The sequence below is a fragment of the Haliotis rufescens genome, unplaced genomic scaffold (genome assembly GCF_023055435.1).
Source record: "Haliotis rufescens isolate VD_foot unplaced genomic scaffold, xgHalRufe1.0.p SCAF_4, whole genome shotgun sequence".
Lineage (NCBI taxonomy): Eukaryota > Metazoa > Mollusca > Gastropoda > Lepetellida > Haliotidae > Haliotis > Haliotis rufescens.
This window is the reverse complement of record NW_025964112.1, coordinates 4316127-4337960: the sequence shown is the minus strand read 5'-3', so window position 1 is coordinate 4337960 and position 21834 is coordinate 4316127. Positions and strand designations below refer to the sequence as shown.

Genomic DNA, 21834 nt, shown 5'->3' with positions numbered 1-21834 from the left:
AACCACAACACAAGCAAGCACAACCTAGTTTCATGTAACCTTGAAACATTTACAATCTGAGTGGGCAACGCAGTACAAAAATAACTCGATATTTAGGTCATGAGAGCTATGTGTTTGGTGAGTTTTTAACAGTAACTCGTCACTTCAACATGGAGATCTTGGGGCTCGTTGACGTCCCGCTAAATATCATTCTGGCTCTGACGGCGATTGTGCTGATTTATATGTAAGTAGACAGTTGAAATATGTGAAAACGGCTTATTAAAGACATCTAAAGTACCTTATGTTGTATGATTGCGTAAAAGCTAGAAAATTTGTGGTGATCATTTGTCGAAATTAAGCAGTGTCAGCATGATCTATATTGACAGCTGATGTCAAATCGTGACTGTTTGGCAAAATGTTATAGTGAGTTTGCGCAACGGACGCAGCGTGTTAATATCGGGAGCGTTGACCCCCTTTCACGAGATGTACACTGGAAGCCTTTCCCTACTTGACAAGATGCACCGGGAACGTAATTTCAACGATGATAGAGACACTGAAATCGTAGTTCCCACTTTATAAAACATACACATGAAGGTCGATTAATTACGAGTGTTATTCGCCTTTAAGGCTAGAGACATTGGGATCGTTGTTCTCACCTATGATCATTTCATCGGGAGCGTTGTTCCCACTTGTTGACATACACACAGAATTTGATGGCTTGTGGGTGTTTGCTGGTAGTCGGGGGGGGGGGGGGATCTGATTTGCTCTCTGTTTCGTTTGTTGAAGTCTTATGCTCTTTGACGCGGGTATCTACTTAGACGGGATGGAGTGGCTCTCTTGGTAAGTATGGAGATGATGCCAGACTTAGTCTTAGAAGGGTGGTTAGAGTTCAAGTGAATGTACTGATCAGAATGGGTATGTAGGTTTCCTTTAGACGGTGGTTCTTGTTACTGGGGTCTATATATACACGAACGTCTAAGAAGGGGAAATAAGGACATAGGTAGCGTTGTTCCTTCTCTTAACAATAGAGGCAAATAAAGCGTGTGACGAGGACCAGATTGGCGAACATAGCTTATGCTGTATTTCCTCAGGGATAAATTCCCGAACATCGTCCAACTGGAGTCGCTGTCCAACTGTCATGACAGAAGCTGGTTACGTAACAGTTGGTTTGATCCGATGTCCTTTGATCTATTTAGACTGAACTCGTGGCAACTTTTACCTGTGTAGATTTCATAAACCCTCTATGTATTTAGACCGTGTCATCTGTTTATTAGAACTAGTTTACTATCAGTGTTGCCTGTATATTAGCCTGATAACTTTATTTTATTCTATCTTTCTCAATGCGCCTTAATGCAATCCATGTGTCTTCATATTCATTTGGGGCGGTCGGGTAGCCTAGTGGTTAAAGCGTTCGCTCGTCACGCCGAAGACCCGGGTTCGATTCCCGACATGGGTACAATGTGTGAAGCCCATTTCTGGTGTCCCCCGCCGTGATATTGCTGGAATATTGCTAAAAGCGGCGTAAAACCATACTCACTCACTCACTCACTCATATTCATTTGGGGGCACGGGTGGCCCTGTCGTCGGAGTTGAGTCCCTTGGGCACGCCAGAAACCTATGATTGTGGGTTCGAATCCCGGTTTGCTCCGATTAGGTTTCTAGGTTTGTCAGCACCATAACCGTGCTCGTGGGTTTCACCGGAGTGGTAAACGCCTGAGATCTGCATCACTTCGGTCTTTCCTCCCACATCAAGCTCACATGCCTTGATATAACTGGAATACTGTTAAAAGCAGCGTTACGCACAACTCACTCACTCACTCATATTCATATTTCAACGTGAGTGTTTACGCATGTTCTCTTGTACTACATACCTTTTGATAATTCCTCGTGAGGCATTACTCTAGCTTACACTCGAGCGGCGTAATTGTTATTTTAAAAGCACCGTGACAGTGCACAGTTCCTTCTCTTGACAATATAAAGCTTTCAGAATATCACCCAAACTTGAAGAAACGTATCTATTTTTATCATTGTTATTTTGCAGATTAACTGTAGACATCTTGTGGTTAACTGACAGAAACTGTTTCAAAATTTGTTTATTTTTAAGTACAATAATCATTTATCGTTTTGAGAAATAGTGAGTGAGTGAGTTAATATTTAACGTCACATCAGCAGTATTTCAGCCATATCGTGACGATTTTGAGAAATAATAGCAATATTGAAATGACCTGGAGTTAATAACGTTGGTGTCAAGACTGGTAGAAGGAATAGGATTAGAACCTCCGACTTAGTCCGCTTTGTTGTCGTTATTGCTCCAAAGGGAGCAACTGAAATGAAAGTCGGAAGTACAAAAAAACAATAATGCATTTATTAAATTAATGTTCATATATATTCCTCTTCATTTTTCTTTACATTTTCCTGACAAGGATAATCCATTGGAAAATATAACGTCAACACAAGAGAATAATCAATTTCGATTATCTGCCAATGGGCGTAAAAGCACAATAATGGTAGTCATTATATGACAATATCAATGCATCGTTTTGAACAATTGGGGTTCTAAGTTTATAAATATCAATACAAGGTGGTTACTTTATTTGATACAGTTGCCATAAAGTTACAATTCTGACATTATATGGGCCTTTATACACTAATTCTTCCGTGACTGGGATAAAATGTTTTCAAATATAGTTCTTCAGTTTGTCCACCAGAAGATGTGTACAAGTTCCAAGTGTCTCTTACTCTTCGTACCTGAACATTTCATCATGGTCTTTGTCTTACAGATATGGAACATGGAACTTCAATTACTTCAACAAGCAGGGCATTCCTGGGCCAGCACCATACCCTTTTATTGGGAACAGCGCTGGATTTGTAGGTCCAAATATAATATTTACAACTTTTTGGTATAATCATTCTTCTACAATGGCATGCAAATAGTCCATTCCATAATGTGACCAAGCTTATCAACGGTTTCACAAAAAGACAACATGATAGAAAGTCGTGTAGTGCAACAATATAATCATGCCAAATCGTGTCCATGTGATTTATGCGATCTTTCAGCAATAACTCCAATGGTAAGCTAGGCTTTCTTCTTGCCACAATTTGAAAACAAAATTAGATTGAGATGCGAAGCGTTTCTTTATCGACAAATTGCCAAACAACTATTTGTTTATGATCAACCTCTGTGAATCACGTTCATCTAAAGTGAATGTTAAGACACATTACGCGTTTCGCTGTAAGTAGCTCGAATTACCACGATTACAGAGGCAAGACATAAACCGACAACTGTCTGTTGCCTTGACAGCGATCGAGGTATGTATCTTTTCAGTTATACACAGTTGTAGCTTTTATCAAAACGTCATTGACCAATACCATTGAAGTATTTTACATGGAAATAATTCTGTTCTACCCCATATATATTTGCATCCCTTGTGAGTTGTGAATCAGTGGTGGTGCTCAGATATTTATACTTGCCCACAGCTTCTATTACCTCATTATCATGAACAACTGGAATAGAACTTGAGTCATCTTTCCTATAAGGTATGACCATTCTTGACATTTTAAAACACATAATTATCCTTACACCAAGATATACAATTAGATATTACTTTTCTGTACTCTAGTTCTGAATCCTATATAATACCTGCCAATGCAGCGTCAAATGCAATTTTTACAGAAAACCAGTTAACAAAACGGCTCACAGAGTCAATGGTGTACAGAAATAAAATGGGCGAGACGACACAACGTTGAGCGGCCCCTGTAGAAGTGCAAACAATAGATTAACTGTGACGACCTGTTAAAATGATGTGACCCATTGGCATTGTTTTGAGGTAGCACCAATGTTATTAAGCTTCACATATGTATCAGTAAAACACAGCAGACAGCTTTCCCTAAATTCATACAATAACTTCATACCGGCTTCTACTTCTAAGAGAACGTACATTTGATAATATCATCGTAAGTAATTCGGCTTATTATTCCGTGCTCTGACCTTGCTCTTTAGTCCGTCCGTTATGATGCGTGTCGCCACTGAGCAGCGCCCCCTACCGATTCTAAAATGCACTCTGAAAATCCTGAATCCAATATGGCCGCCACTTGTAAAGCTCCTCTTGAAATGCAAACAAGAGCAAAAAAATGTGAAACATGTGGCGTCAAAACTTGATGCAAAGTTTCAAGATTTTACAAGTAAAATTCATAAGAAAACATCGATCAGAAGTAAAATCTAAAATGGCCGAAACCTAAAATGTCACAGAAATCGGTAACCATAATTTGATTATTAGATATGGAAACAATTCTTAGAAGAAAGAGTGGAAGTATTTCCACCAATAGGTTCAGAGGAGTTGGGTCTTGAAGACAATGTACCAAAAATAAAGTAAATTGCACTCTGAAAATCTTGAATCCAATATAGCTGCCGAACCACTTGACCACTGACTATAAAAAGAACAGAACATGTCACGCATTTGGCGCTGCAGTACATATTAAGTTGACAACTATGGGATGAAAGGTTGCGGCGCAACAGGGTACAATATGCCTAAAAAAATAATTATCGCAGCAAGGTAAGGTCCACGGGCCTGTGTGTCAAGGATGAGGGCACTAAGTCTTAAAGTTTCATGTATGTCTGAAAATATTGTCAGATAGCCGAGAGGCAGGTATGCAATCCTTTTCCCTTTTTCTTACAGGGTATCTTCTATGATTTACCCACCCTGGGACAACGCTACGGACGTACATTTGGGTACGTTCATGCTTAAGATACCTTCTAAATAGTAGGTGTGATGGACAAATACCGTCACAGAGACATGAGTCGGAAGTCGCCACGTGTTCCTTGATATAGTTTATGTACCGACGTGATAAGCAGATATTGCATATGTTATGGTCTTGATATTATTACAATGAAGCCAAAATATAATTGCTATGTTCTAATTATATCATCATCTCAGTTCATATGAGATGTTGTATCAATGTGTGTGTTCTGTGCTAAAGGATCTTCACGGGGAGACGTCCATGCTTTGTTATATCCGATCTGGACATCTTGAAGGAGGTCCTCGTCAAAAGTTTCAACAATTTTCGAAACCGAGCAGTAAGTAAATCTGTGAATTATTTACATTATTCGTGCAACAATTTCCGGTATGTGAATGTATCATAATTACTGTTAAGGTAACAGCTAAAAAAATGACGGATAGGTTGTGATTGATTTCATGGTATTTTCTTTCAATGTAGACTTTGATCGTAAATTGCTCACAAATGTGTGGTGCCATATCCAGGCACCCCAGACGTCTCGCACACCGCTTAACTAGAAACATACAATACCAACTCTCTTTTCTTGGCAAAATATTATCACTAGTGATTAAAGAGTCTGAAAATAAATGTAATATCTTATAAAAAAGAATCCACGTATACGACATATTTCAAGTTCAACCACAGACATTGAATAAACTGACAACGCATGTATTGTCCATTACTAGGAATTTTCACATACAAATTGCAATTTGAAACAGCTTGTCGTGAGGACGTTTTTGTTGATTGACGTGTTCACGGTGTTCTGTGTGTTGCGAGGCAGAATATATAATTGTTTTCACTAACTTCCAGTTCCCCATGGTTATACCCTACCCGTTCAGTTTGGCGTTGGCATTCTTGGAAGATGCCTCCTGGAAGAGGGTGAGAAGCATCCTGAGCCCGACTTTCAGTGGTGGCAAACTGAGACGGGTGAGTGACTTTCAAAGCCTTCCTTCTATAAATGTATGCGCATAATCGGCGTTAGTACCATGGATACCACACTTATCATAGGTACCAATGGCAACCAATGGTTGCCACAAGAAAGTAGAGGTAATCAATTGTGACAGGAAAACATATTCATAGGACATTGGTAACAATTGATATGGGAAATGTGAGAATCATTTTAGACATTGCTACATTATAAGTTATGAAGTCTTCTCTCTGTATAGAGGCCCTAATCAAACTTTCAAAACGTCTTATTATGGCAGACATGTGGAGGAAAGTTCCAAATTTGACGCATCAGTGACCAAAATGATGGCCGATACAATGTCTGTATTATGATCAATATGTTTCTATGTGTGTTCAAGTAAGCACTCTACTTGCCTTGGCAAGTGTTTTTGTGACGGTGCCACCAGTGGGGCAGGATATGCCAATCTTTTTGCGAACACCTGGTATCATCACTAGTTGATAGTGATTCATGTGCACATACTTATTATATGGTCGGAATCGTCCAATAGATGGTTATATATAGGGGTTTGTCCCTTTTATGATGTTTTTATGAGTTCCTGACAAAACATATCAGTTTGACAACTAACCCTAAAGTGAAGGATTTTTGTTCGGTCTCTGCTTCAATACATCCAGTTATTATCCCCTGAAAGGAGGGAGACAAATTATCGCTTTTTCGCAGCACAGTTTGTCAGAACATTCAGGTTACAAAGCGAACTGCATATGTTTTTGTTAAACCCGAATAAAGTATTGTTCAGCATTGCCCGGAACAAACAAAACAATAATTCAAGCCCAGAACCAGTAAGTCAGTACGCTAGCATATCGTGCATATACAATACTCTCTTCCTAGATGTGCATCCCTATCAACGACTGTGCTCGGGCGCTTGCAAATAATTTCTCAAAAGCCATAAGAAAAGATGAAGGGGTGCCAATGAAACAGTAAGTGCGTTACGTTGGAAACGGTTGGATAACCTTTTATGATCACCAGTTTGAGTATTCCATTACAACACTTTATGGTGTTTTAGTGACAATACATATAGTTTTCATGATAATTTTACCTTTAACGCCCAAAAGAATCTGTTTCAGTAGATGATCGAGACAAATGATTATTTGGCGCTGATATTTTATTTTACATAAACAAACAAACTAATACCACAGTCAGTCCAAGCCCATCATTACCACAATGTATTTTGGAATGCCATACCTGTATAAAGTGAAACCCAATTAATCTGGACGCTATAGTTCCCGCATGCTCTCTCCAAGAAGGTGTTGTTTCTGGATTAAAGGGGTTCACAGTTATTAGGTTCAACTGCATACATTGAGTTGTCAGCAGAAGCTGGATTGGAATTATGTACTGCCCACATAAGTTTTCATCAAATATATCTCTTTCAGATACTTTGGAGCTTACACCATGGACGTGATTTCACGAACTGCCTTCGGTATAAAAGTGGATTCCCAGAATGATTTCAACCACCCCTTTGTTGTTAATGCTAAACAGATGTTTAGCCCCACGAAACTGAGATCCTTTTTTGCATTACTCGGAGGTAAGTTGATTCATAACAGATACTTTGCTATTGTAGGCTTCAAAGCAGGGGTGGGTGTGGGGATAAGACTTGTTGGTGTTCAAGTGTTCATTCTGTTTCCTGTGGGCACGTACAACCAGGTAACATGATAACACACTGTGGGGAAACACGGGTGGCATATCGCTTGCATGAAATTTGATCGCCTGATATGCGAACTGTTTAGAAACGTAATCAAGAATGGATACCATATAATGTAGGTCTACTCACTGTAACAGAATTGTGTACGTGATGCATGCACATACACAACTTAACGTATCATCAGTTACATACACGTGTCGTTTGAATATATATGTTCTGGGTCGAGAAAGATGTAAAGTCAAGTACATTAAGGATCGCCTTCTGTCTGATCTCCTGGAGAATAATGGACGAACAGAGGGAATCAACCAATCAGGCCTATGGAAATCCTGGAATCGTCACTAAGTCATGTGAACGAAATTCATCTGGACGAATATTGATCTATTGATCTATGTGTATTCCCTGTAGTCGTAGAATAATTGAGCAGATGTGAGGAGATTTTACAATTTGAAAATGTAACACATTTGTAAATAACAGCTGTATTTAAGGAAACTTGACGATGCTGATAAGGTTGAAATACCTACTGAATAATATGATAGGACTGACTAACCCATTTGAATCTCACGCTTTCAATTGGGCTTGTCGAAGGTTGTTTCTGGTTGATCAACAGCGATGAAGTTCGTTACTGTAATGGCGACTTAAAACCGACGATAATCATCCACGATCATGACTTTGTCTTGAATTTGCTTGTAATACTTAGTTGTCTGACAGCTCCTCGTTATCATGATGAGAATACAATTATATGCTCTATAAACACAATCCTGTGTTGTAAATAAATGTGCCACTTTTTTGTATTTAATAAATTATAAACAAAGCTATTTTCTTTTCCCATGTTTAAAATGGAACATCTTGAAAGCCATGATCCCTTTGACATAATAATTATTATTAGTTGCCAATACATGTACTGTGACCATTTGTGGTCTCTCTGTTGTATTTTCAGTTATGATTCCAGTTCTTGCCCCCTTCCTGCAAAAGCTTGGTATGGGATTCTTTCCACAGACAGTCATTAAGTTCTTCCACAGAAGCATTAGGGAAATGATAAAACAGAGACAGCATGACTCAAAGGAACAGCGAGAGGTTGGATATTGGAGTTGTTGCTTTTAGGCTTAGGGATTTAAATATCACCATTACAACGCCTAACCTGTCTGGGAGATGTTGAGGATGATATTTGTTGACAACCCAAGTCAAATTTAATAGGCAGGAACATACTTGTCAATATCAATAACAAGTAGGTTTTATTTTATTTTAACGTTCATATATCATGCATGCATTAGTAATGCTAAAAGGTAACAAAAGTGGCTGTTTCCTTTAATATTTGTTGGTTCAAAGATTTGAAATGTTACTGTAACAACAACCAATTCTATATTCGTAGCAGAGGAATGACTTCTTGCAACACATGATAGACGCTGAAGGGCAGGATCAACAAGAAGAGAAAGGTGGCGTGGCCAATGGAGGAACTACTGACAATCATTCGGTCAAGCGTGAGTACAACCATATATGAAGCAAAGTAGGGATAGTCACTTTGAAAAGAAGTTGAGGTGTTGATTTAAACGTAAAACACTATGCTCCATGAATCATATCAGTCACAGACATGTTTTGAACCCATGACTAAGTTAACCCTTATTCTACTATGACATTAATGAATCTATTTTGTCTCGTTGGTCTGTCAGTTATATATAATTTACATTAGACTATGGTGTACCTGATGAATATATCAGAAAAAAACAATGATCATTTGAAAACAGTTCTTTTAGGCGTGTGGGAGATTTTGAATACTCAAATTCTCAAAGCATTTTGAAATTCTGTGTTTCCATAGTATAAAAAGCAAGTGTGGCAATACATTTAAGACAGAACACCCTACAAACTACGTCTACGAGAGTGCAATGACAGATTCAGTGACATCAAATACTCAGCTTGGCATTTGGCGCTTCTCACATATCCTGATGCCCTGCCTGTTTTGTGACAGTTCTTGTCTGTTGAACGTTATAACGCTTGTATTATCTCATATATGAGAGTATTGTCGTGAAGGTTGTGTTACAAATGATGGTATTAAAGCAAACGAATACTAGTCGTCCCTGAAATCGACCAATTAACCTGTTGAATATATCAGACAAATTTGAGTTATTAGATTAATGCAACACCCATCTCGCACCAATAAGGTCGAGTACATCATTTACTATGTTAGTTGTGATGAACGAAATGTGTTGCCTAGGCAGAAATTTACCAAAATCTTATATTGATTAATAGCAGTTATATTGTTGATATAATTAAAAAAAATAGAATTCGAAACCACACGCACATCGTTACGTTTAGCACAGCAATGTCTACAGGTAACATAGCTCTTCACTGAAACACATTTTGTTTATGTCTTCATTCTATCAGGACAAAATTTATCGCGAATATTTTGGCATGGGTTGGGTCCAGGTTTTGAGTGTTTTATAGATCTGAATTAAGAAACAGTTACTGCAACACGACAAGGAAGAAAATACAATTTGTTTCCCTTACAGGTCTATCCGCAGATGAAATTGTTGCCCAGGGGATACTGTTCTTTATTGCTGGATACGAAACAACGGCTTCAACACTGCAATTTGTGTCATACTGTCTGGCCACTCACCCGGATATACAGAAAAAGGCATACAACGAAATTAAAGAAAAGTTGGGGGATGTCAGTATAACATACATGTTGTCCTACCGTACACCCCGTCAATATCAGGGTGGGAACTGGTCTTCAGCAACCCATGCTTGTCGTGAGAGACGTCTAACTTATCCCAGTTGTGTTGATTGATACTCAAGTGGCAATCACTGGAACCTGGTCCAGACTCGATTATTACAGACCACCGTCATATAACTGAAATATTGATGACTGCGGCGTTAAACAACACACTAACATGGGTAGATCGCTGTAACAGATGGTTAAACGATGTGAATGCTCTTGTTTCAAAACTGTTATTGTATTGCCAGGAGTAAGTAAGTAACTATTCCAGCCTCATCAGGGAGATACCAATAATGGGACTGCATATGTTCACCGCATTGCACACAGAACACACTTAGTGTGGAAAATGCGTTATATAAGGACCATAATTGTTACTATTATTGTTGATATTATGATAACACCACGGAAGAACTACATCAGAGATAGGGGCGCCGCGATTCGCTGTGCAGAGTTGCGTCCCTTGGGCACGAAAGAAACCTATGATTGTAGGTTCGAATCCCGGTTCGCCCCGATTATGTTTCTAAGTTTGTCAGCACCATACCCGTGCTCGAGGGTTTCACCGAAGTGGTAAACGTCCGAGACCTGCATCACTTCGGGCTTTCCTCCCACAATAAGCTGACACGCCGTGATATAACTAGAATACTGTTAAAAGCGGCGTTAAATCCAACTCACTCACTACATCAGAGATAGCAAGAGTTAATTCATCCTTCTGTACCCCTCTCCCCCTCTGTAAGAAGCAACCCAGGTGATATGATATCAAGGCGCTTACAGTCTGGTTGTTTTGTCTCCAGGAGGATCCTGACTACGACAACATTGGGAAGCTGAAGTATCTGGACAACGTCATCACCGAGACGCTCCGACTCTACCCAGCGGCTGTCATGTGCGTGTACAAGAGATGGCTGGTTACAATGTGTGACCTGACTGATGAACACAATAGTCCTTCCAGTAAATCAAATAGTGGTATCGTCGTGTGACTAAATGATATAATAAACCCAGTGCTATATACAAATCTAATGCCAATAGTTCTGTGCCTTGGCCAGCCATTAAAATGACACCAATGATATCACAGGCAAGGCTGAAGTGAAACCAATAGGAGACAAGTTAAATTGTATAACAGGTTTAGGTAAAATATTCGTGAAAAGTACGTTGGGTGTGTCAGATAAAAGCTTTTAAGAGCAATAACTAGTAAACATGAAGTTTTTTTGAGTTGTTTCAACGTCCGTCAGTATATATTTGCTGCTTCCTTACCACCTGGGAAAGATATTGTATGGGATAACATCACTTGTCATTTATGTTCATACTTGATCCTCGTGTATTAGGCTAAATCGGAACGTTTCTGAGACTATCAAGATCCGGGACATAACAATCTCGGTGGGTCAAACCGTCTTTACTCCTGTGATGGCGATGCAGAGAGACGCTCAGCTCTACAAGGATCCAGATTCCTTCAAGCCAGAGAGGTAATGAGTTAGTGAGTGAGTGTGTGAGTATGGTTGTACGCCGCTGTTAGGAATATAAAAACAATATCACGGCCGGGGGACACCAGGAATCGGCTTCACACATTGTACCCATGTGGGGAATCGAACACGGGCCTTTGGAGTGACGAGCGAACGCTTTAAGCACTAGGCTACCCCGCCGCCCCAGTGAAGCAAGGTTATCCTTGGAGCATGCTTGTAAACATTATTATACATAAAAATCCTTTTCTTTCTTTCTACCCCGCAAACGTATATTACTTTAATTCCTCATCACATCGTCGTGGAAAGTCCTAGAAGAAGACTGAATCCGGGACCCATTCGAAGGATATGTCTAGACGTTGTCCTCAGTGCTTGGCCGGAGACTAGGGCATTGTATAAGTGTAATTAGGCTTATCATTACCTGTCAAAATGATATAATATGCATGATTAGCTTTACGACAACGTTTTTACTTTCATGTAAATATGCTATTGAAATATGAAGTATGATTGATTCTGAGATAACATTTACTTATTTCTTTGTAGACACGATGAAAAGTCCAATCCGCTGTCCTTCCTTGCCTTCGGGTACGGTCCTCGAGCCTGTATTGGGATGCGTCTTGCTCTGGTTGAGGCTAAGATTGCCTTGGTTCATGTTATGAGGATTGTCACGTTTGAGCGTGCGCCAGACACACCGGTAGGAATACGTTATATAATATTTAATATGATGAAACCAATACCATTCTTGCCAGAAGTTGCGCTGGGAGATTGCAAATGGTAGTCAAACAAGTGGTTTTCTCATCCAAAACTAGCTTCCACAGGAGATATGAATGAAGCTCGATTTGCTGTGCAGAGTTGCGTCCCTTGGGCACGAAAGAAACCTATGATTGTAGGTTCGAATCCCGGTTCGCCCCGATTATGTTTCTAGGTTTGTCAGCACCATACCCGTGCTCGTGGGTTTCACCGAAGTTGTAAACGTCTGAGACCTGTATCACTTCGGGCGTTCCTCCAACATTAAGCTGACACGCCGTCATATAACTAGAATAGTGTTAAAAGCGGCGTTAAACCCAACTCTCTCACACTCACACACTTGCAAGAAAGACTCCCACATTTGATTTTCCATGAAAGTGTTTCAGAACATACTGGAAAACGTTGTCGGAGGTGTTACAAAATGTTAACCTGTAAAGATCGCGACATTGGCAAACTTCTGGTGACGCTGATCGTTAGTAGTTGTGTACAGTGTCTGTTTGCCAAAGACTAAGTGTTTGAACATGTTCACCAGCATGTGTAATTGTATGGAATGAATTCCCAAGTCGTTATATACCGCTTTTCGGTGTATGTTTTTGCTATATCTGAGAATCAATGTTCGGGGTAGAACACATTATGCTGTTCCCTGACTTCTAAATAACAGCGACGAAATCATTACCATAATGTGAAGAAGTCTCACACTTGCAGCAAGCATTTGGCACACATTATGTCATTGGTGGGGGCCATTTAATTGTCTGTGCTTACCCCCTACTAAAAGTTCAGGAGAACCATGAAGAAATAGTTTTATTCGGACATGAGGTGAGGTGAAATGGGGTTTAACGTCGCGTCCAAGATTATTGCACTTATATATTATTGCATGTACGTATGTGTGTTTGTGTGTGTGTGTGTGTGTGTGTGGCTGCTTGGACTAGTCCGGACTGATGCCGATTTATAGTGCTAGCTCACTGAGATACCATGCTGCAGTTTAACATGAATACCCCACTCAGACACAGTATACTGACTCCGAGCCGACCAGTCCTTGTTTTAGCCCCTTAATGCCGAGCGCCAGACAGGGTAACAACAAGTACCATCTTTTAACGTCTTTTGGTATGACGCGGTCGGGGATCGAACCCCGGACCTTCCGCTCTCCGGGCGGACGCTCTACCACAAGACCACTGGTATTTCTAGTTCGGTCAATGATTATTATTCGATAATAACCGATTTTCGTCGCGTGATAGTATGTTTAATGAAACCAAATATGAAAAACCGGATGCCACAATGATGGCTGACGGACTATAATGCATTCCCACAATGGTCAATTCTTCATCATTGATGTCAGATGTAAATGGAATACAGTATGATGCATGTAGTGAGTCGAGCTTGGAGCTCGAGCTCGAGCTTGGCTGTAGGGAAATCCAACTTGCATTGATTTGTTGCCGTGTTCACAGGATGTACTGACGTTTAAAAGGAACAGTCAGCTTCTGCAGCCATCAAAAGACATAATACTGAAAGTGTCGCCAAGATGGTGAAGATGGCGACAAAACCAACAGAACACAGATATGGTTGTTCGATCAGGCTATGACATAACATAGTAGTGAAGTGTACTTTGCCACCATCATAATGTACAGTATGATGAGAGCCATTACTAACTCACGGGATTCGCACCCTTTTGGATATGAGGAAAACCCTTACCAATCATTCTGAAAGCCATCAGCTGTGTTGATAAGAAATAGAAATAAGCGTTTTTGATTTCTTCAATTCGTAAAAAATGTTGGTTTATACTAGACAATGACCTTAACAGCTCAATACCATGTTTCAGGGTTTAAGATTTGACATTTCCTGTGGGTAAAACAAGGTTCGCGTCCTTTCAATCTTTCCTACAAGTTTCCTGTGCTTCAAGTTGCTATACCAGAAGGGCCTTGAACTCAAACCAAACTATGATATCTTTCTGTCGGAAGACAGTAGGGATGTTGGCATGTCCAGTCATCTAAGGTGCATGAAACCGACATTGTTTGGTTCGAAAGCCCCAATTTACCGTTATTATGTTTCGTGATTTTTCAGCATCATACACATGCTCGTGGGTTTCACCAAAGTGGTCCCACATCCCAACACTCTTGGGCGTCCTTCGCACATTAATCTGATACGCCCCGATATAACCGAAACACTATCCAACGTGGTTTTAAACCCAACTAACTCACTTACTGACGACGTGGCTGCGTAAATGGGAAAGTAATGAGTAATGGAAACAATACTTTTCCTTCAGATTTGAACAAAACCCCAAAACAAGTTGAGTTAATGCATGTAAACATTATTGGGGAAGTCATTTTGTAGTAGTATTCTAATTTATGTTGATGAAATATATCCACAAATAATTGGGAATTTCCATTATTTTCTGCAGGCCACACATTATGCACGTCTTGTACGATTTGTAGTGGTGGTTGTGACGCTGAGGATAAGGGCGACTTGTATATTTGCGCCCAACACATCAAATGATGTTCACTGTTAAACTGCTAAATGTTGTATCTAAAACCTCATGCAAATCATGTCAGCATCTACGCATGCACTATTTGTTTGAATTAGTAATACAATACTTAATACATGTACAATGATTGTGGTTCATCTGTGACAGTTTTACACTATTAAAACAACTACAAAGTATATATTGCTATGATTTACATTCATATGACACATTCACACAGACAGTTAGGCACAAACACAGACATACACATGCACACAGACACACACGCGCAGACATAGACTGACAGACACACATACATGAATTGCATTTTTGTCTAAGCTTGAGGTTGTATTATGTTAAATTTGCATTGGCTTGAATAAACTTAGTTACCTTGGCGTAATTAGTCTGTGTTGGACATTGAAATGTTGGTGTGGCACATGGTGAGGATTCTTTGATATGCAATATCCTTTACGAATTGCAAATGGTAGACAAACAAGTGGTTTTGTCATCCAAAACTAGCTTCCACAGGAGATATGAATGAACTTGCTTTGCAGCTCTGCTGACCAAGGTAACGTCATCGGTTATCATTACGTAAAAATCAAATTATTGTCTCTCTCTCTAAGCTCTCTTAGCTTTCACATACAAGACACTCGTTATTACTGTTTACACCTTGAACAAGTTGGAAGGGTTGTTCTTGATGATAAATAACATCTCATAATCATGCCTTTTGATGTATAATGGGGGCACGGGTGGCCCAGTCGTCCTAACCGCCGCAATTCGCTGTGCAGAGTTGCGTCCCTTGGACACTCCAGAAACCTATAGTTTGTGAGTTCGAATCCCGGTTCGCCCCGATTTTGTTTCTCGGTTTGTAAGGACCATACCCGTGCTCGTGGGTGTCACCGAAGTGGTAAACGTCGGAGACCTGCATGACTTCGGGCTTTCCTCCCACATTAAGCTGACATGCCATGATATAACTGGAATACTGTTGAAAGCGGCGTTAAACCAACTCACTCTCTCACTTTAATGTCAAATATATCAAAACTCGTCTTTTAAAGTTTATTACTCCTCGGCAAGCGTCGTGTGACGTTGCGATTTTCTATGTGTCTAGCAGCAGAAGTGAGGAGATATTGTAGGTAACATTTTGTCACATGTACAATGTCAGGCAATGGAGAAAAGTGGCAGTCTGACAGGTGGTGGTTTACAGGAGCATGAACTGCAGTAAACAATCTGAACAGGGAGAACATGGGGACTTTGCATCAGGACCATATCAACTACTGAGAATTGGGGATCTTAGGCTTTGAGGTCAGTGTGCTCTTTGTTGATTTCATTTCTTGAGAAATTTTCATGTTGTTCTCAGCGATGGGTTTGGCTACTTGGGGTTGTCAAGAAGGGTCTGAAGATGATCTGCAGTTCTGCCTAGAGAGGGCTTGGGAAGAAGGGCAACATAAGTAGGGAGATGCATCTCTCTGCCAAAGAGGAGATAGAAGGAGGTGTTGCCACTGGAGGAACATGGCCCCCGCGCATCATGAAACATGGAATGAAGTCTGCCCAATTGGACTGATCAGAGTCAAAATAAGCTCTGAGTGTCTGCTCAATGGTTCTATTGTGTCTTTCACACATGCCATTGGTTACAGTCGCGTATCGCGAGAATATCGATTCAAAATTGACCCAAACAGATTACGAAAACGCAGATATATATGAGATTAAAAAAGTCTCTAATGTTCCTATTTGTTCGAGGAATCTACAATTGATCTTAATTTTTTAAAATACACATATATGAAGTATGTAATATCAATATAAAAACAAATATACTCTGACGTTCCATACATATTTATTGTGAGGAAGTAAAGGTAGAGTGTATGTAACCTGTCCTTGGTATATGTTCAAACATCGTCCATGTATAGATCGCTTAACTAACACACCAGCAATCCACATGCTTATTTATCATGATCGTTTTTTTGTTTGTTTGATGTGGTGATAGGTTAACAGCACACAAAACTTGTGTCATATTGAGTGTCGAAATGAGACAGCAAGGTCACCTTGACTGCGGAAAGTTCTTTAGTTGTCACGGCGGCGATTGTTCATGCAGCCGTTGTTTGTTCAGACTTGTGTAGCGTGTAGTGTGTGAGCGGTCTCTGTGGGCAAGCAGTGCATATTTATACATCGTATTAGTGGACAAGCCTGTCTCTGTTTGTGGAGTGCCATTTTAACTTTATGAAAAAGAGAGTGATGTATGTGCCATGAGGAGGTTTTGTGCGTGTCTGTGTCATTAGAGATTGATGTGTGTGCCATGAGGAGGTTTTGTGCGTGTCTGTGTCATTAGAGATTGATGTGTGTGCCATTAGGTGAGTGTGTGAGTGTCTGTGTCATTAGAGATTGATTTGTGTGCCATGAGGAGGTTTTGTGCGTGTCTGTGTCATTAGAGATTGATGTGTGTGCCATTAGGTGAGTGTGTGAGTGTCTGTGTCATTAGAGATTGATGTGTGTGCCATGAGGAGGTTTTGTGCGTGTCTGTGTCATTAGAGATTGATGTGTGTGCCATTAGGTGAGTGTGTGAGTGTCTGTGTCATTAGAGATTGATGTGTGTGCCATTAGGTGAGTGTGTGAGTGTCTGTGTCATTAGAGATTGATGTGTGTGCCATGAGGAGGCCTTGTGCGTGTCTGTGTCATTAGAGATTGATGTGTGTGCCATTAGGTGAGTGTGTGAGTGTCTGTGTCATTAGAGATTGATGTGTGTGCCATTAGGTGAGTGTGTGAGTGTCTGTGTCATTAGAGATTGATGTGTGTGCCATTAGGTGAGTGTGTGAGTGTCTGTGTCATTAGAGATTGATGTGTGTGCCATTAGGTGAGTGTGTGAGTGTCTGTGTCATTAGAGATTGATGTGTGTGCCATTAGGTGAGTGTGTGAGTGTCTGTGTCATTAGAGATTGATGTGTGTGCCATTAGGTGAGTGTGTGAGTGTCTGTGTCATTAGAGATTGATGTGTGTGCCATTAGGTGAGTGTGTGAGTGAGTGAGTTACATTTTAAAGAATCAGAACGACCTTACCACTGACCTTGACTTTCGATGAAGGTACTCTAAAAGGTTACCACCTCAAACTTACACCCTAAGGATGAGTGGCACGAAACTTAATGTTACTGAAGTAGACACTTCTTATGTTATCATGACCATAATGCGTTTTAAGTGTATGACTTTGAGACGGAATTTTACCTTCACTATCAGTAGTAAGTATTTCAATAATCAGTGTAAGTATTTCATTATCAGTTGTAAGTATTTCATTAATCAGTGTAAGTATTTCACTATCAGTAGTAAGTATTTCATTAATCAGTGTAAGTATTTCATTATCAGTTGTAAGTATTTCATTTATCAGTGTAAGTATTTCATTATCAGTTGTAAGTATTTCATTATCAGTTGTAAGTATTTCATTATCAGTTGTAAGTATTTCATTATCAGTGTAAGTATTTCATTATTTCATATACAGTAGAAAGCACTATCTATACATGCATAACACTTAACCCATATTTGCCGGGGAAGGCTTTATAGCGAAAATGGCAACAAACTTTATAAATGACTTTCACATTGACCATGACCTTAAGAGTACATTCACGACGTATTCTAATTTTAGAGTGAGTGAGTTGGCCTTAACGCCGCGTATTTCAGTCATATCACGGCATGTCAGATTAATGTGGAAGGAAAGCCCGAAGTGATGCAGGCCCCAGACGCTTACCTCTTCGGTTAAACCCACGAGCACGGGTATGGTGCTGACAAACCTAGAAACATAATCGGGGCGAACCAAGATTCGAACCAACAATCATAGGTTTCTGGTGTGCCCAAGGGACGCAGCTCTGCAAAGCGAATCGCAGCGCCTTAGATGACTGAGCCACCATGCCCCCTTTAATCTCAGAAGGACATGTTCCAAGTATCACTAGGCTACAATAATTCCTTCTCGAGTTAGACAGTGAACAGGCTATGACATGGAGGATGTCCTTGACCCTTGACCCTTGACTTTGCTGAACGGTGGGTCAAACATAGATCCCAGGGCTTGGAAGGAGAAATATTCAAGAGGCGAGCTAGTTTCAAAAACCAAATTCTGACGAAACCTGAAAGCATTCCCGTTGTTGGGACTGTTGTGTGCCATCTTGGGATACCAAACAGAGATGTCAAACTACGTGCCTTCGTTTCAGGCTGATCAGACCACAGCTAACCCAGGCATGCTATGATGCTGACACACGTATAACTACATTGTAACATGGAACACCATGCGGAGTATACAAGGGCAAGGCTCGCTCGTAAGATCAAAATGACATCTAATTACAGTCCTTGCGTACCGATTTTATTGTGTCCTTGTTGTGTGCTTGGTTCTGCTAAGAAGGCTGATCTCATCCGCATTTCACATGACACACAACTCGCAGGTTTCTCGCTTGAGGCACAACATGAACACCTCGCTGGGGATCATGGACTCAGCTTCCTGCACGATGCGGGGGCGGTCGGGTAGCCCAGTGGTTAAAGCGTTCGCTCGTCACGCCGAAGACCCGGGTTCGATTCCCTACATGGGTACAATGTGTGAAGTTCATTTCTGGTGTCCCCCGCCTTGATATTGCTGGAATATTGCTAATAGCGGCGTAAAACCATACTCACTCACTCCTGCACGATGCTGAACATTATAGGGAATAGATCCCTGAACAAGGATACATGCAATGTAGGTTTCTCATGTCATTGGGATTCTTCTCAAATATGTCAGTTCAGATCAGAAAAAAATGGAGATAATACGGTTATTTCTGAAATAGTTATCACATGTTCAAATATTCATTACAGTAGTGAGTGAGTAAGTTTGGTTTTATGCCGCTTTTTGCAATATTCCCGCTATATCACAGCGGGGGACACCAGATATGGGCTTCACTCATTGCACCCATGTCGGGAATCGGACCCGGGTCTTCGGCGTGACGAGCGAACGCTTTCATCTCATTGCGACACACTGATCTGCGCATGCTTCTGCCCTCTCATGCTGTGTGAACATGTTTCTGTTCCGCCCAAATTTAGTGAGGTGAGGTGAGGTGAGGTGAGGTGAGGTGAAATTGTGTTTAACGTCGCGTCCAAGATTATTGCACTTATATAGCGACGTGCATGTACGTATGTGTGTTTGTGTGGCTGCTTGTACTAGTCCGGACTGACGCCGATTTATAGTGCTAGCCCACTGAGATACCATGCCGCAGTTTAACACGAATACCCCACTCAGACACAGTATACTGACTCCGAGCCGACCAGTCCTTGTTTTAGCCCCTTAATGCCGAGCGCCAGACAGGGTAACAACAAGTACCATCTTTTAACGTCTTTTGGTATGACGCGGCCGGGGATCGAACCCCGGACCTTCCGCTCTCCGGGCGGACGCTCTACCACTAGACCACGGAGGCGGTTCAGACCCGGATAAAACATCAGGAATAGCATACATTTGCAGTGGAAATGTTCCGACCCTGTAGGGAAAACTTCCGGTTGACATGAAACAAAAGTTTAGATATTTTTTATGAGCGATGTTCCTGTATATTGTTAATGAGCAACATAAAAAAACAGGGAAAATAAGACATACAATTGCAATAAAAATAAACATAACCTAAAAGAAAAGAATCTAAAATTCATGACTCCTCACTACCCCACACCCACCCACCCGACATAAAAAAACCAACAACGGCAACAAAATATCCAAGCCCCATTTTTTTAATATGGCCCGTCGAAAATCCCTCTTTTAGACACTTGACAGTTTCACGAGGTAACGTGAAAGTTCCTGAATGACAGGAACAGATTTCAGTGTGATAGGAACCAAGACTTGACTAGACATGCACCTCCAAAGGAACAAATGTTCGTTGTAAAAGTTCTTCACAGCAGTGCTGGGGGTTACAAAATGCGTTCACAGGTGAGCTGCGTTAACAACCCAGTTTCAGACCTTTGCGCGACACCTGTGACGTAAGACACGCTCTCGCCTAAAGTAGGGCACCCTTTGCATCGAACACTGTCTTGAACCTGGCCTGCTCACGTGATGTGCTAGAAGGGATGTGTTCTGGTAGTTTGAGGATAAAGAAAAAGCTCGCAGGGTATTGCTCGTCACATCAACATGGAGATCTTGGGGCTAGTGGACGTCCCGCTGTATCTGCTTCTGGCAGTGGCGGCGGCTGTGCTGCTCTATATGTAAGTAGACAGCTGGTTTACATGTATTACGCTTTAGGTGGACCACTTATCTCGTGGTCAATCTGACAGGCTGCATGGTGAGGTCGTCATGTATGCTCCATGTTGCTCAGTCTAGTCAACGTCGCATCAGTAAAGATCCCATGTTCGTGATTCGAGTTCTTAACACATTTTAGTTAAGAAATGAATTGACTAGTGTTTGTCTGTTTCTTGTTTAACGCCGCACTAAGCAATATTCCGGGGATATGACGGCGGTCTGTAAATAACTGAATCTGGACCTCACAATTCATTGATTGCCATCAATCTACGCATCAACAACTCAGCGAGCTTGACAATCCGATCCCGTTAGTCGCCTCTGACGACAAGCACAGGTTGTTGAATACCTATTCTAACCTGGATGTTTCACGGACCTGACAAATGTTCGCGTTATTGGAGGTATTAAAGCAAACACCGGTGTGCACACTGTGTAAACCATCGTAGATTGGGGATGTTTCACCACATTGAACAGCATTTCAGTTATATCACGGCGTATCACCTATGACGCGGGAAAACGACCAAAAACACTTTGAGCACCTTGATGAAATGCAGGAGCACGGTGTTGTGCTGACGGGCTTAAAAACGCAACAGAGGGTACCCTGGTGAGCTCCATATGACCTGGCTACAGAAACAACATCGGGCAAAACAAAGGCTCCCTGGTGAGCCCCATATGACCAAGCTACAGAAACAACATGGGGCAAGAACAAAGGCTCCCTCGTGAGCTTCATATGACCTAGCTACAGACACACAATATCGGGCGAGGACAAAGGCTCCCTCCCTGGTGAGCTCCATATGACCTGGCTACAGAAACAACATGGGGCGAGGACAAAGGCTCCCTAGTGAGCTGCATATGACCAAGCTACAGAAACAACATGGGGCGAGAACAAAGGCTCCCTAGTGAGCTC

The 21834-nt window shown here is 41.1% G+C and overlaps 1 protein-coding gene across 1 annotated transcript; it reads left to right on the top strand.

The window, feature by feature from the left end:
• Positions 1 to 109: 109 nt before the first annotated feature.
• LOC124142993 (cytochrome P450 3A29-like) lies at positions 110 to 15113 on the top strand. Its single transcript, XM_048381968.1, has 14 exons — positions 110 to 223; positions 2760 to 2847; positions 4656 to 4708; positions 4957 to 5053; positions 5563 to 5679; positions 6545 to 6633; positions 7087 to 7238; positions 8293 to 8429; positions 8725 to 8833; positions 9860 to 10017; positions 10857 to 10945; positions 11385 to 11522; positions 12060 to 12210; positions 13709 to 15113. Exons 1-14 carry the CDS (start codon positions 150 to 152, stop codon positions 13787 to 13789), a joined length of 1533 nt encoding a protein of 510 aa, XP_048237925.1. The 5' UTR covers positions 110 to 149; the 3' UTR covers positions 13790 to 15113.
• Positions 15114 to 21834: the final 6721 nt, after the last annotated feature.